This window comes from Mus caroli, unplaced genomic scaffold (assembly GCF_978045245.1).
Source record: "Mus caroli unplaced genomic scaffold, Mus_caroli_1 scaffold_16, whole genome shotgun sequence".
NCBI lineage: Eukaryota > Metazoa > Chordata > Mammalia > Rodentia > Muridae > Mus > Mus caroli.
The window spans coordinates 29354092-29369051 of record NW_028227271.1 but is presented as its reverse complement, the minus strand read 5'-3'; the positions used below and the strand labels follow the sequence as shown (position 1 = coordinate 29369051).

The 14960-nt window shown below is 51.1% G+C and overlaps 1 protein-coding gene across 7 annotated transcripts in view; it reads right to left on the bottom strand.

Annotated features, from left to right (window-relative positions):
• Nucleotides 1-14468, bottom strand: part of LOC110310900 (maestro heat-like repeat family member 5) — a 30441-nt gene extending 15973 nt beyond the window's left edge. For 4 of the 7 annotated variants that reach the window (XM_021184057.1, XM_021184061.1, XM_021184063.1 and 1 more), the window contains exons 1-13: nt 13916-14000; nt 13268-13357; nt 12426-12687; nt 9375-9510; nt 7188-7336; nt 6118-6210; nt 5796-5912; nt 5438-5557; nt 4712-4858; nt 4096-4218; nt 3925-4001; nt 3231-3366; nt 2493-2588 (exon numbers count right to left, since the gene is read on the bottom strand). In XM_021184057.1, coding sequence (XP_021039716.1) covers nt 2493-2588; nt 3231-3366; nt 3925-4001; nt 4096-4218; nt 4712-4858; nt 5438-5557; nt 5796-5912; nt 6118-6210; nt 7188-7336; nt 9375-9462 — 1146 coding nt within the window. In that variant the 5' untranslated portion in view covers nt 9463-9510; nt 12426-12687; nt 13268-13357; nt 13916-14000. Of the gene's footprint in view, nt 1-2492; nt 2589-3230; nt 3367-3924; nt 4002-4095; nt 4219-4711; nt 4859-5437; nt 5558-5795; nt 5913-6117; nt 6211-7187; nt 7337-9374; nt 9511-12425; nt 12688-12810; nt 12935-13267; nt 13358-13915; nt 14001-14345 lie in introns of those variants that run through there. The other 3 variants (XM_021184058.3, XM_021184062.1, XM_021184060.2) reach the window with 3 other exon arrangements.
• Nucleotides 14469-14960: the final 492 nt, after the last annotated feature.

The window sequence follows — 14960 nt, the reverse complement described above, 5'->3', positions numbered from 1 at the left end:
CTCTCTCTCTCTCTCTCTCTCTCTCTCTCTCTCTCTCTCTCTCTCTCACACACACACACACACACACACACACACACAGCTACCAGGGTTCAGCCATGTAGTTTTCTGCCTTATTCCCAATACTAGCTTAGGCTTGTAGCCTTTAAAGTGCCTCACAGTGGAGACCAGGTTTCAACAGATACCAAAGGACAATAAATCTGTGTTCTACCACACCCATGGGGACCTCCCCTGCCACTCCTTCCTTAGGGTCATTGAATTTACTGGAACAGTGTACACAACTTGGGGACACTCTGGTGTGTTTGCCCATTTATTATAGACAGCATGACAAGGTCACCACAGATATCACACAGAAAGAACACATAAGGCCACAAAGCTCTCATGTTGTTCCTGGTCTTGTGCCAGGTCTGGATCTCAAAGGTTCAGCCACTGGAAAGTCTCCTAAGGCTTGAGCTTTGGGGATTAAGGCTTTGGTATATATTCATGGTTGGTCACACAGCTGCGGTGCACATACCAGGCCAACCTGTCATGCTCTCAGGGTGGGGAAGGGACAAAACTGCAAAGTCCTCTGATGACTCAGCTGTCTCCTTTTCCCCCGGCTGCCAGGCCTCACACACACATCATCCTCAAGCCTAGGAGAGGGACTGTGTGAGGGGCAGGGTGAGGACCAGATACTACTTCAAAACCATGCAGAAACATGACACCTTCCGAATGCTTAGGAAACCCTGAGTTCATGGTAAACTCTGTAGGTGAGTGGCTTACCACTGGGTCTGACACAGAACTGGCACTTGGGAGAGCCTTTCTCCCCTGGGTGCTTCAGGGACAGCCACTGGGCTGAGCAGAAGTTTTTCAGATGCCTGGGGCCAACTGCTCCAGTGACCTGACCCTTCCTTTTTAGTCCTATGTTCTGGGCCAGTTCCCTGATGCTGATCCTATCACTAGCCTCAGACAATCAGGGATATATGCTGACTATGATTGATATGTGCCCACCCCTCCCGGGGGCGGGGGTCTGACAAAGCTCCCGCTCAGCATGGCTAGGACAGGGAGAAGTCTATCTAACTAGAATGGGTCACCAGGGGTCACTGCTTGGGATCAGGTCAAGCTTCCGGGCAGCATGAAACTCTGGCTAGTGGTACGTACAGTGGCATTGTTGACTTGGTACAACCACAAATTGAAAGACATTTTCAATAGTCTGACTATTGAAGGATGCTGCCATACTCCTACCTAGACTCTGACTCTGTTGGTGACTCAGCTCAGCCTCCCTCATATTCTCTGATGTACTCATCAGAGCTATAAAGAGAAGCCAATCTCAGAGTGCCTAGGCCTCTAGTCCCACCCTGACCTCCATCTCCCCCTTGCTGAAATCCACACCCAACCTCACCTGATGTCAAAGAACAGCATAGCTCCTACCTTTCAGAGCTTTATTCTGGTGCTATGCTAGGGGGAGGGTGGGACCAGGGCTTACATCTTGGAGTCAGTGGCCAACAAGGCCCACTCAAACCAATTTCCTTAGCTGTAAAGCAGAAGCTAGTGTGTTCTCCTGGCCTGTGGGGTGCCCAGGGCTGACAAGGATGCTGCTACCTGCTACCCTTCAATGAGAAGTCCGGCCTGCCCACACCCACCAGGATAGAATGGAACAAAGCAGAGGGATATGGGGCCATGCAGTGGAGCCCTTCTTCTTGAGATTTCTCAATTGTATTAGTCCTAAGGCCCTTCACTCCCCCACACAATATTTTTCAAGAGTGATGTGATGGTTTGTGTATGCTTGGCACAGAGAGTGGCACTACTAGAAGGTGTGGTCCTGTTGGAGTAGGTGTATCACTGTGGGTGTAGGCTTTAAGGACTTCACCCTACCTGCCTGGAAGCCAGTATTCTGCTAACAGCCTTCAGATGCAAAATTAGAACTTTCAGCTACTCCTGCACCATGTCTGCCTAGATGCTGCCATGCTCCTACCTTGATAATGGACTGAATCTCTGAACCCTTAACTCAGCCCCAATTAAATGTTGTGCTTATTAGAGTGTCCTTGGTTATGGTGTCTGCTCACAGCAGTAAAACCCTAAGTAAGACACGTGGTGAGCCCATACAGGTAACAGGGAGGCCATAAGGGGTGCCAGGAAGGAGTATTGTGACCCTGCTTCCAGTTGGTAAGTGGGTAGTGATGCCTCTCTCTCCTCCCTCTCCCTCTCCTCCCTCTCTCTCTCCTCTTTCCCTCTCCCTCTCCTCGCTCCCTCTCCCTTCCTTGCTCTGACTCCTTATCTCTGTCCATCTGTCTATGTTTCTGTTTTTTATGTCTTTTTCCCTTCTGCTATATCTCTGACGATGTCTCTATCTTTCTCATCTCTACCTTTGTATATTTCTCATTTTTCTGCCTACCTTGATCTATTTTGTCTCTTCACACCACAGGTACAGACACAGAGGCACACACACAGAGGCACACACACACACTGCCCACTTGCCCATCCCATAGTAGCCCAGGCTGGCTCACAAGCCTCACCTGCAGGAGGAAGCAGACCTCGTCCATGCTTGGGTTCTCGGAGATGAAGTTCTGGAGAAGAAGGTCGAGGGCACGTACTGTCTTCTTGTACAGCACCTGGCAAAGGTCAGGGCTAGCTAGTGTCGCATAGCCAGGCCACCTCGTGGTCTCTCCAGCTCCTCCACGAGGGCTGAGAATCATTGACTTTCCTGGGTCTAACTCTGGCAGCTTAAGGCCAGACCACACACTGACAGTGTCTGGAACAGTAAGACCTGCTTCCTGAAGGGTTTGGTTTAAGGGGAGGTGTGGGTGGTGTGAACAAACACACAGGTCCCTCAGGTATGTCCTCCCCAGCTTGGCTCACCCCTCTCCTGTACCCCTCTCCTGATGCCTGCTGTTCTGCACTCTTTCCTGCTCTTTCCCAAGGAGGATTTTTGGCTGATGTCTCAGCCGCTGAATACTTAGCAGATACAAATAAAACATCTTAGTTAGTTAGTTGGTTGGTTAGTAAGCTTTTGGACCAAGTACAGGAAGACTGTGCATGGAGCCAGCACAGCACTGAGACCAGGGTCTGTTTGAGCAGAAAACCTTGAAGGTCCTGGGCTTCCTAAGATTGAAGAGAGCTTGTGCTCCAGGCAAGATGGATCTACACCCAGACAGAGCTCCTCTTCCTGCCAATCACCAGACAAGGCTAACCCCTGGCCTAACACCAGGAACCCACACCTCTGGGAGGGAGACATGCTAAGCCCAGGGCATCACCGTGGTATCTGAGGCTTGCTCCACTGAAAATAAGTCATTCCTCGAGTCCTTGGCAGGAGGAAGCATAATCACACTCTGCAGACAGGTCTTCAGGATCTGGGACTTGAGAAGGGGTTTGAATCTGGGCCGCAGGTTACTGCAAGAGAACAAAGTGACAGGCTAGGGTGCAATGCTGGCCCAAGGGGCCCCCGAAAAAAAAACATGTCAGCACAATTAGAATGTGAAAATAAGCACTGTCTTGGCTCAGAGCAATGGCAGGGGCTAACAACACGGGTTATGGTGAGCTGTTCTGATTCATTGGCACTTGCTTGGGGGAAACCTAGACACTTTCTGGGGTCAGAATCAACACTATGAGTAGGTCAGCATATGTACAAATATAGACAGCAGTGAGATCAGGGACCAAGGGTGAAAAGCCAGGCTTCGTGTATAACCTGGGTTAGGGCCCAGTCTATGCTCAGGACTGTGTTCAGTGTGCAATTATGACCAATGCTTAGGTTTTGCCAGTGTTAATTTATCTTGGCCATGATTGAAAGCAAATGTAGTCTCTTAGGCAGAATACGCAAGGTCTCAGCAATCCACTGGTCTAACGCCCCTCACCTCCCAGGCCCCAGGCCCCAGCCCCTCACACACTGACTGTACCATAAACTCAGGACTTGGCCTATCTCCCTTCCCGTGCCCTGTGACAGTGAGTTACCTCAGGCCTATGATGACCAGTATGATCTTCTGCCGTAAGAAATTGGTCAGGGAGTTGGGCTCTTTCTGGAGGATGCCCTGGAGGGCAGAGGAAGAGCAAGTGTGGCAGCTGCCTCTGGCTGGTTACCCTGGGTCCTTGGGAGTACCCAGTGTGGACCCCAGTGCCACTCACCAAGAGGCACTGGATGAGCTCTGGTATCTGTGTGAACTTGTACCTCTGGGAGCTGTACTCTGCCTGGAGCGATCTGGTGAGCAGGATGGTCGCAGAGAGGAAGCTGGACTTCAGGATCTCATCCTGTCCCCCATAGATGACCCAAAGGTCAAGTCAGGGGACACTTCCCTAAAATCCTGTCACACAACCCAAGCAGCCCCCCTCCCTTAATCGGGGGACCAGGAAGGTGTGTAACACACACACACACACACACACCACATGCACAGGCACCCACCACACGCATACAACATACACAACCCCCTCATACACAAGTACACAGAGCTAACGCATTTACTTGGCAACCTTACTCACACATACAACTTCTCTGCCAATTGAGGAAGCTAAGTACAGGGTTCCCTTCTCCCTTGGGTCAGCCTCACTACCCTGGAAATACACAGTCTTATCCCAGTCACCTGCCTGCCAGAGCACTGGACCCAGGAGTACAAGGAGAAGACCCCGAGTGGGCTCTGTTCCCCAGACACCAGGGATGCCATGCGTGAGAACTGCTTCTGTGAGTTAATCCAGGTGCTCTGCCCACCCACCCTGCCTTTCTATGGAGAGGTGGGGCAGGCCTCACACAGGGGCCGCAGGAGAAGTAGTACACCATCCTCGAGGCGATGTTGTCCACCCAGGGCAGGATCTGCTCCTTGGTATGCTTGGCTATCTGACCATAGCACAACAGGGAGGTGCTGCTGACCCATTTCCATCGAAGGTTGTCTGATGGCTGTGGGTGGGTGACAGCTAGGCTGGAGGGTGCCACCTTCTCAGCCCTCCCGGCCCCCACCTCCCTCTGGCCAAGGAGAAAGTTGAAGCCCCTGTAGTGACTTAGGGTGCTGGCCATCACTATCTCTCCTCCATAGGCTCAGGCCTAGGGCTGACACTAGTCCTCTCATCAAGGGAGTCCCTCTTCCTTTGGGATTACTTTGTAGATTCTTCCCAGCACAGTTACAGGGGTGAGGGCGGGGCAGAGTGGGGGGACGGGGATGCTGGCCAGGAAAGAAGAGCTGCTCAGTGAAGCTACTAGGGCACATCTGAGAACTTGAGGCCCAGGCATGGCATGGGAGGCTCCTTGGCTCAAGATCCTTAGCTCAATAGTTTCCACTCCTAAGGTCTTGGAGGGGGGTCTCCTAGGAAGCATGGGCACAAAGTAGACCTTTCATCCATCCCGTGTCCCCTACACTAGCCCCTAAGGGAAGTTGGCCAAGCAAGAGTCTTAGTGTCACCAATGGGTATGTGTAAGCTGGCACCCTCTATGCCCAGGGCTGTCCTGTTCAACATGCTCCGGTACTCGGGACCTCCCTACCTGGCTGTCCTCGGTCGCAGCAACTGATTGCAGAAACTTGGTACGGCCCAGGTGCTCCAACAGGGCCCACACCTCCTCCAAGTGCCTAGTGGAGGCCAGGCCCACAGCCAGTGCAATGCCCTGTATACCAGAGCACCCTTGTGAGGCAGCCCACAAGTGAACGGCACAGGTCCTCGGCCAGCTCTCTTGGACCTGTTCTTCCACCAGGGCTGCCTCCCAGGGTCTGGGCTGGTGGAAAGCAGGTGAAGTATCCAATGCAGTGAGACAATACCACAATACCATGATACCACAGTGATGTTGAGTGGGGCACGAGGGGTGGGGACTAGTATAGAGACACAAGACAATATGCTGAACCCACCTCCCGCTGTCTGGAGTGCTGATGGGACAAATCCAGGAGGCTGGCCAGGTGGCACTGCACCTTCTCCACACTGGGGCACTCACGCAGGATTATGCCGTAGAGGTGGAAGAAGAAGGCCTGTGGCAAGGTAGGGTGGAGAGCAGGCTAATGCTGCTCAGAAACACACCCATCTGAGCAAGGCAGGGCTGTGTGGTCAGAGCTACTCCATCCCCAAGAGGGAGCCCTTTCTCGTCCCACTGTGTGGGACAAAGCATGGGAGGTCACCTCCCTGAAGCATTTCCACAGGGCTGAAACGGCTGCAGTTTGCCTGTGGGGCACTGACCTTATCAGTAGCCTTCCTGGGGTCCAGGTTGAGAAACTCTAGGAGCTTTTGAACAGAGGGATTCCAGAATGAGACCTCTGGCTTTTCCCAGAGCTGTGGGAAAACGGGTACTCAGGCCTTGCCTGTCCCTACCCAACCTCCAGGGTAATACAGAGTTTAGAACTAGCAGAACAGATACAGTCCTACCAGGATCCTGAGAGGATGGAGGACAGCCTGCTCTTAAATAGGCAGGGAAAAGTCAAAGGCAAAGCCCCTCTGGGAGCCAGAGCCTCCATCGTAGGTAAATCTGGCTGTGCCTATCTCTGTGGTAGTGCCCTGAGACTCTTAGAAGCTGACATTCTTAGCAGACACAGAAAGTCCTATTGGCATTTGGGCATGTCCCTGGTTATTGTGCCTCTGTGTTGATTGACCCTACTGGGCATTTGCCCATTCTGTTCTGACTGAATGGTTTCCCCTGCTCACCTGAGCTTAGGTTCTCAGTCCCTACGCCTATGAATGCTTTGGTAGCCTCCCTACCCTCCCTCTATAAGCACACAGGCCTGCTGTAGCCCTCAAAGAATGTTCCACTCTGATTAGCCCAGAGGGAGTGGGCAACAGCTGAGGGATATTGGTCATAAAAATTAATTTGATAGTCACGCACCAGGAATAGCCCCATATATCCCAAGACCTCAAACACTCCTGGCATTGTCTGTGGTCCTCAAGCTGGCATTAGAGGACAGAAAAGTTCCAGGTGGACAGTCCTGAAGCACCCTGCCATGAAGGCTTTCAGAGTAGTCATGGGCCTGGAAATGCATTGGCCAACCCTGACAGCCTGGGACCCTGGGTAGACTCTGTGCCTTTCCACCAGTAGGTGGGAAGTAAGACATCCACCCAAACTCCCCAAAGCCCGCCAACACCTTCCCATAGAGGGTTAGGAGTTTCAGAGATGACCAAGACCTCTGGGAGTCCAGGAGTGGCCATCGATGAGTTCAGCGTAGTGGCTTGGGACAGGTTCCACAGAGTTCCTTGACTTCCTCCCAGGCCCCGTGAATTTCCCAACCAGTGGGGACTATCAGTCTCTCTGAACATACCTGGTTTTCCTTCTCTAGGAAGTGGCAGATGGTGTCCAGTACTTGGCCCTGCTCCATGACCATCATGTTCTTGATCTTATTGACCACCATGTCCTCCCAGGATGGGTTGATATTCAAGTACTCCCCCAAGAGCCCCACATCCAAGTTATCTGTAGAGGTTCCAGAAGCAGAGGTGGGCAGTACAAGCCACATCCACCGGTCCCTCAAGACCTAAGGAGCAGCCTTCCTGAGCTGGGTGCAGAGGACCACCTTGGGGGCCACCTAACACCTGCCCTTCCAGGGCCATGCTTGGCACACTGAAAGGACAGACACTGGAGGCAGACTTGCTTCTGTCAACACGGATGCATCAAGGAGGCCTGGTGGCCAGCTCAGCATTGGATTAGGGTTCATCCAGTTGGCTTGGGAGCAGAGACTTCACAGAGGCCAGGAATGTGACCTCAACTGCAGGTCATTTAGAGTGACATACTGACATAGTTCCAGCCTAGCCTCAGTAATGAAACGGCTAGCTCGGCCCATGTTTAAATCACAAAGCTGCAAGTAAGCATTCAATAGACTATCAGCATGGGGTTTGTCTTCTATAAGCCTAAACAGAACTTAAAGAGCAGGCATTTCCGCAGTCATCAGCCACAGACTTCCTGGGACCTGGCCATCCCCTACAGTGTGGAAGAGCTGGAAAGGAGTTGGCTGCATCTATGGTAGGAGCTATGTGGACTCATGGAGGCCTCTACCTTGCCAGCCAGTCAGGGCTCCCACTGCCATAAACATCCAAAAGAGGCACGTTCATTATCAATGGGGTGGGAAGGTGAATCCTGGAGCTGTAATTTTCTATCTACTTGTGAGACAAAGACAAGAATGTGTGAGGGAAGACAGTTGCATCCTACAGACATGTGGCTGAGAAGTGAATCCTTCTCTGAAAACCCTCTCAGTAGCTATCTCCAAGTGCAAACAGAAAGGCATGTCTAGAGCCACACCATTATGGCTTCCATCTGTCCCTCCAAAAGACTCATGGGCTGAAGCCTTGGTCCACACAGATGTCTCCCCTATGGTCATGAAGGATCTGACCCACTAAGTGAGTGAACTTATCTGCTGCTGATGGTGTCAGTGTTGGTGGTGATATTGGGAGATGAAGTCTGGATGGAACAAGGTTGTCACTGGAATACCCCTGGAAGGGTGTCTTCTTGGTCCCTGCTTCTTGGCCACCATCTGGTCAAAAGCTTTGCCCACCCGGACTTTCCACCATGCTGTTATGCTTAGCATAGATCATGGCTACAGAAGTAGCCCCACTGTGCACCAAATGAGCCTAAACACATAGGCCCTCCTATGCTTATGTCAGGTATTTTTGCAAACACCATGTAGAGCTAACATATGTATGTATAAAAGTCCCCTTCCTCACCAACAGGAAAATCCTAGAGGTTTCTTGATGGCTGTATGTTACTTGTACATTGTCCATTGTTTTTACAAAGATGATATACAAAGCCAGTCATGATGGAAGTGGAACTAAAGCTTCACTCTGATTCACACACAAGGGTTGCCTCATCATAGGGCTCTTGTCAGACTCAACCTTTGCAAGCCATGACCTATAGGACCTGGTACCAGAAGTGCTATACAGGATCCTCACCTGAGCCTTGGTCTTGGCCCTGTTCAGTTATGGCAGAAAGGGTCCTGCTGTTGGCATTTGAGGGCATCACTTACCCTATGTTGAGCTGGTAACCAAGACACTGCACAACCCACTGGAAGTCAATAATTCCTTCGCTCATGCTCACACACATTTGGCCATGCAGTAAAAACTTTTGCCTATCTACCTGCCAAGCACTGAGACCCTCAGTAAGCATAGCTATTTCTTAACAGGCTACCCCTTATGCCCCTAGAGCCATAAGAACAACACAAGAGAAACTGTGAGGTCCCTATCCATCTGGGTGGCAATGGTACCTAGTCTACGCCACCTAACTTCTTGGATGTAGGAATGGTAGCACCATTTCAGTTGTCCTTCCTAGGGATGGAGACATGTAAATGAGTGGGTTCTGCCCAGTTCCCTACTTCAGCAAGTCAGGGTCTCAATGACCCTCAATTCACACACTGTTCGGATGTGAGTACCTGCTCTCAGCCCCTGTTCATCCCAAGGGGCTTTGGCCTCCCTCAGCAGTGTGCCCACCCCCTAACTCCCACTTACTGTTGCACCCTACTTACTAAGCTCCAGCTCCTGCTCCTTCCTGGGCAATGGGCAACTGATCTTCCTACGGGGAGAGGATCTTTTTGAGGAGCTGGCAGGAGCCATCGTCAAGCATAGCCAAAATGGAACCAATGATTCTTTGGAAGACAGGACCTGGCAAGGACAGGATATCCATATCTCTTACCTACCTTGGAGACAGAACAGGACCACAGAGACTCTCAACCTCCCCAAGCCTTCCTAACCCCCTTTCTCTTGATCAACTCAAGCATCTTCTGGGTCCCCCTTATTTACTCCAGAGACAACACAGTTGGTCCTGGAGGCAGCAGTGTGATGTTCAGAAAGCCTTGGTCCAGCCTTTTCTGCTCAGCTACTGTGGTGGTCCACAAGGTAGGGTGAATAAGAATGGTCCCCATGGGCTCAAATATTTGAGTTCTTAGTCATCAGGGAGGGGCACTATTTGAGAAGGTTTAGGAAATGTGAATTTTGAAAAACTCATGCCAGTCTCTCTCTTCTCTCTCTCTCTCTCTCTCTCTCTCTCTCTCTCTCTCTCTCTCTCTCTCTCTCTCGATATAGATCAGGATGAAAAGTTCTCAGCTACTGCTCTAAGGCCTGCCTGCACGCAGCCCTGCTTCCCTCCATGATGATAATGGACTAAATTTCTGAAACTGTAAGCCAGCCCCTCGTCAAATGAGTTGCCTTGGTCATGGTGTCTCTTCACAGCAATAGAACAGTGACTAAGACAGCTTTAAGACAGCTACTTAACATGGGTGTGGTGGGGTCTCTGATCCCACTCTGCAGCCTTTACCCTGTCAATCCTTTCTTCAGGCATCCCCAGAACTTGGATCCTTCTCTGTGAACCAGCCATCCTACCCACACATAGGCTTCAGATGTTCTCCTTGTTAAAATAAATGTACCTTATGGTGCAGGGATCTGGGGACTCTATGTGTCACCAAGGCTGCCTTAAGGCCCACAGTCTAGAGTGTCTGGTTGCAGGTATTGGCTACAGATTCACCCCATGCTTGGGACATCTCAGAACTCTGAGCAAATGTCCCATCTGTCCAGCCTTGCCAATTTGGGGTGTATACCAGACCCCTAGGCAGCAAGCTAGCCAGTTCCCCCTTTAGCTCACCTCACTGCTGTCTATCCACATCCCTGCTCAGTTTGGGAACCTCCCAAGTGTTCTGAGAGCCACTCTCTGGCATTTCCCCCTGGTCTTGCAACTCTATTGTAAAGCATTCACGCCAGGCTCCCTACCCCACTTTCATTGTTAAAAGGATTTTGAACAACTCGGGAGTTTGGCCAAGGACACCTCTAGGTATGTCTGTGCCAGTGCTTCCAAAACAGATCAGTCGAGAGGAGAAGACCTGACCCAAAGGTTGGGTGGCATCATTCCATAGGCCGGCCTCCCAGACGAAATGAAGGGAGGGAAGGAGAAAGGATGCAGGTGCCAGCATCCTACAGTGCCCTGTCCTCAAGCTGTTCCTCTCTGCCATCCTTTCCTCACTCTGGCAGACTGAGACCTCTGAAGCTGTGAGCCAAAATTCCCTCTTTTGCTTCTGTCAAGTATTAGTCAAGCTCTTAGCACCCAGCCTACTCCCTCGCATCCTGAGGCTCCCTGTTCTGAGCACTCTCCTCCACCCATCCACCTATCTGCAGTTCTTTGCAAGCTCTGCTGGCTCCGGCCTGGCTGGGGTTTCTTTATCACCTCTGTCCTACGGCTTCTCATAGCTTCTCCGTTAACCCTGTGGCATGGGGTGGGGGTCGGAGAGGCCACTGAGCACCTACCTCTCCTGAAAAGAAGGCTCTGTTTACCTTCAGACCTATATGCTCCATGGGCCTGGCACTGTGTGCACTCATGGTACCAGGAAGGAACAGATGCTGTGAGATAAGCAATGTGTTGACTGACTATAGGTGAGAGCTAGAGAGTGATCGGCTGGGCAAACATGGCTGTGAGTGGGGAAAAGCATGAGGGCCTGCCTTCTAGCTGAGGGGAGAGCCTCTGGTGCCACTCTGGCCCATTTGCCATTTTGTGCCCCATCCTGCTCAGTGCCAGGGGCTGAGTGTGGCCCAGTGTTGGTGGCCTTAACATCACCCCATTTTGAAAAGTCTGTTGCCCATCTGGGGCCTCAAGGTTCTCCCTGATAACCCAACTGTCTGGCCCTGCTATGACTCCAGCTAGAGCCCCTCCCATCTGCTTTAAGTTATTGTCCACCCTAGCCAGAGCTGACTCTGGATTTCCAAGCCACAGTGGCCATGCCATTGTCTGGCCATGCCACATCTGGCCTTAGCAACTTTAGGCTGTTCTGTCTTGAATTCTTTCCATCACCTAGACCTCTTAGTAGCTCTGCCTATCAAACTAGAGCGGGAGGTTGCCCTCAGGCCTTGAAAAGGGTCCAGGGATGTTGAACCTCTCTCTTTTGCAAACTGGACCCTTACAATCTTTTCATGGAAGCCACAAAAGCCATTTGTAAGTGACTGTTCCCGAGCCTGGGGTAGATAGAAGTGGAGGGAAACAGGGGACTAGAAGGCTACATGGAGGACATGGGTCAAGACACAGAGACTAAAGTAAGGGTTGGACAGTGACCCAAGGTGAGGGGGCCACTGAGAGCAAAAGGGGGGGGGTCAAGTGTGGCTACAGATGGCAGATAGGTCTATAACAAGAGGTTGCAGAGAACAGAGGAGACACTGTTATCTCTTCTACCCACCCTCCCCCTCCTGTTCCTTGCTTGTGCTTTCTCCCATGCAAACTCTTTTTCCTCTCCAACCTAATACAATCAGCTTGCACTTAGCTGGGCTACCCCAAGGAACCTAGAGACCAGCTTTTCAGATCCTTCTGTGTATCTAGGGATTCTCAACTCCTCTCTCTCAACTCTCTAGTCCTCAACCCCACAAACCCTCAGAGCCCCTGCACAGCTTCTGAAACCTGGTTTACTCAGCGCCAGCTCCTTGCCAAGTCTCTTGTGGTCAGCCACAGTCCCATCAGTCTCAAGGAAGCCACGGCCCTCTTTAGTTCTTTGAAAGGGGGCACGAGGGTCCCATCACTGGCTTGGTATAAACTGTTTTATTACCTGGAATGTTTCTGTCTTGACTGCCTACACGCCCCTCGATCCTTTGTTGTCACCTTTCCATCCCTTTGTGCTTCGGCCTCTCCCACCTGAGTTCTCCAGCTGTCTCTTTACTCTCTGGCTCTGGGTTAGTGCTGGGCACACAGTGAACTTCTGAGGGCCACCAGGATATCAGTGCACTCTGCAGCTGCTGCAGCGAAGCAGTCTTTGGTAGATGAAGAAAGACTTCTGCGTGCTGGAAGGCAGCGCAGAGGTGACCTCCAGGCTACTCAAAGAAACAGAAAAACATGGAAAAGACCTGTTACTCACACATGCACACAGTTTGGGTGATAACACAGATGACAGTCGTCACCAAGAGCCCCAGAGAACCCCACTGGTCAACTTGCACCTGTGTAGGTCATTTGCTGTCAAAGACTCTCTTATCCTGGGGCATCGTGGTCTGCTTGTCCTAGACTCCCACTTTCAGGAATTCAGTCCAAGGATTAAAAAGTAGAAATGCCCAAAAATCACTGTTCACTGATTCTTCCTAGGTCTTAAATAGCCACAGGGTCAAAGAGAGACAGATGCTCAGTGGGCAATGATGGAAACCTGCTCCCAGAATGTCGACTGATCACACGGATGTTGTCTGGCTCAGGGGCAAAGACCCAAAATTCTAATTTAAGATCCACTTTCCCAAGATATTGTGATTCCAGACTTTCACGGGGGGGCAGTGCAAAGGAGTCTATTTTACTACTGTCAGAAAAACAAAACAACAAAAAATGCTACTTAAAATTTAAAAAGCCGTGAGGATTTGTTTGGTTGGTTGGTTGGTTTTTGAAAGGCAAGCAGAAGATGTAAAACCATACCTATGGCTTTGGGGCAGGAAACTGAGAGACAGGACCTGGTCCAGGGCTCTGCTAGCACCTGAAGTCTTGAGCCTGGTGGCCTTGGGCAGCCTGAGAAGAAGGGAGGCAATGTGACTGGGGGCTGTTTGTGCCTAGCCAAGGGTAAAGTTGAAGACTTTGGGCCCTGCCTGCGTCAAGATTCAAGGAAGGGAGAAAGGCGGCTAGAGTTAGCCAAGAGTAGAGGAGCACTCTTGGGACTCCCAACAGCTCCCTGGAGGGAAAAAGGAGACTTTGCTTCCACTAGGTGTGTCTCCCCTCCTTCGCCTGCCTCCCACCCCATTCCTAAGGAGACGTTTATTGAGATTCTCATTGTTGCCTGGCAATCCAGAGACTGCCCTCGACTGGGGAGAGACAGCAGAAGAGTATAAAATAGGGCAGGTGTTCAGAACCTAGAGGGTTAAGGAAGAAGAGGGAGAGAGTATTTCTCATCCACTCAGGATCCTTCTGCCATCTACTATTGAAGCTTCTGAAGGAAACCCCAGTCCCCCACTGTGAGATCTGGTTGTCTGGGGGCAGGGGACAGACTCAAAAGGTTCCCTGAGATGACAAAATCTCGATTAGTCCCCAGTTGGGGCTTAATTACGATGAAACACCTCCTCAAAGACAGACCTGTCTTTGAGTTACTATCCCCAAGGCTCAGTGGGGATTGTGCCCCCAAGAAATCCAACCAGAAGCCCCCAAAGGCTTGAGTGACAAGTTCCCAACAGCCACTGGGTGTTCAGGTCAGGAGGGAACCTCAGCCCTGAGGATTCCATCCTAACCGACACTGAGAGCAGTTGAGGAGCAATGGAAATTAGACAGGGGCAAGACACATTATCTGTGTCAGTGTCATCTGAAAAACAGTAAGGGCTACTTGGAATAGTCCCAGAGGAGATCTAAGAGGGAGCTCCTTTTGTAAAACCTCTGTCCCATCTGACAGTCTCAAGAATAGACTTTGTCCCCCTAGAAGGCTTGAACATGTACAGCTGCTTGACAGCACCTGCTTCATGGTTTAGATGGCCTGGGGGGACCCTACCTAGAGCCCCTGTAATATCTGCACCTCTGCTATTGGCTTGCTCCACTGAGCTCCTCCAAGTCTGACTTGAGGACCTGATGGCCAAAGAATGAACACTGTCCAGGTGGTCTTAGGACATATAATCACTGTGGTTACCCCAGGGCATTTGGACTAGTCTACTCTTAGATCTGCAATTTCCCTCAGAATGACAGTTGGAAGGGGTGTGGCTAAGCCAACTGCCACTGGAAGATCTGAAAGATCACCAGTAACCCCCACCCCAGTATACAGACAACAGCTATGCAGGCTGATGGAAGAAAGGTTAGCTGTCTTAGAGAAACACAGCCCTACGTAGTCCCTGGCCCTGCTCTCTCTGGGCCTCAGGATTAATCTATGATCTGGAGCTGGCTTCAGCACAGGCCTGGCTCCTGTCCAACAACCTTGCTTCAATAGGTGTGATAGATAACCCATCAGTGGCGAGGTTTTCGATTGCTTATTTTTCGTTTCTTTAATGAGGGATACTGAGTCCCTGAGTGTGCTTCTGGAACTCAGGGCCCGTTCACAGCTAGGCTTTGGGGACTTTGGCAGGAATCCTGATGAACAAGTTTGACTCTCCATAAGTTGAGATAGACAGACAAAAGCTGGCAGGTGGAAGCTTTGTAG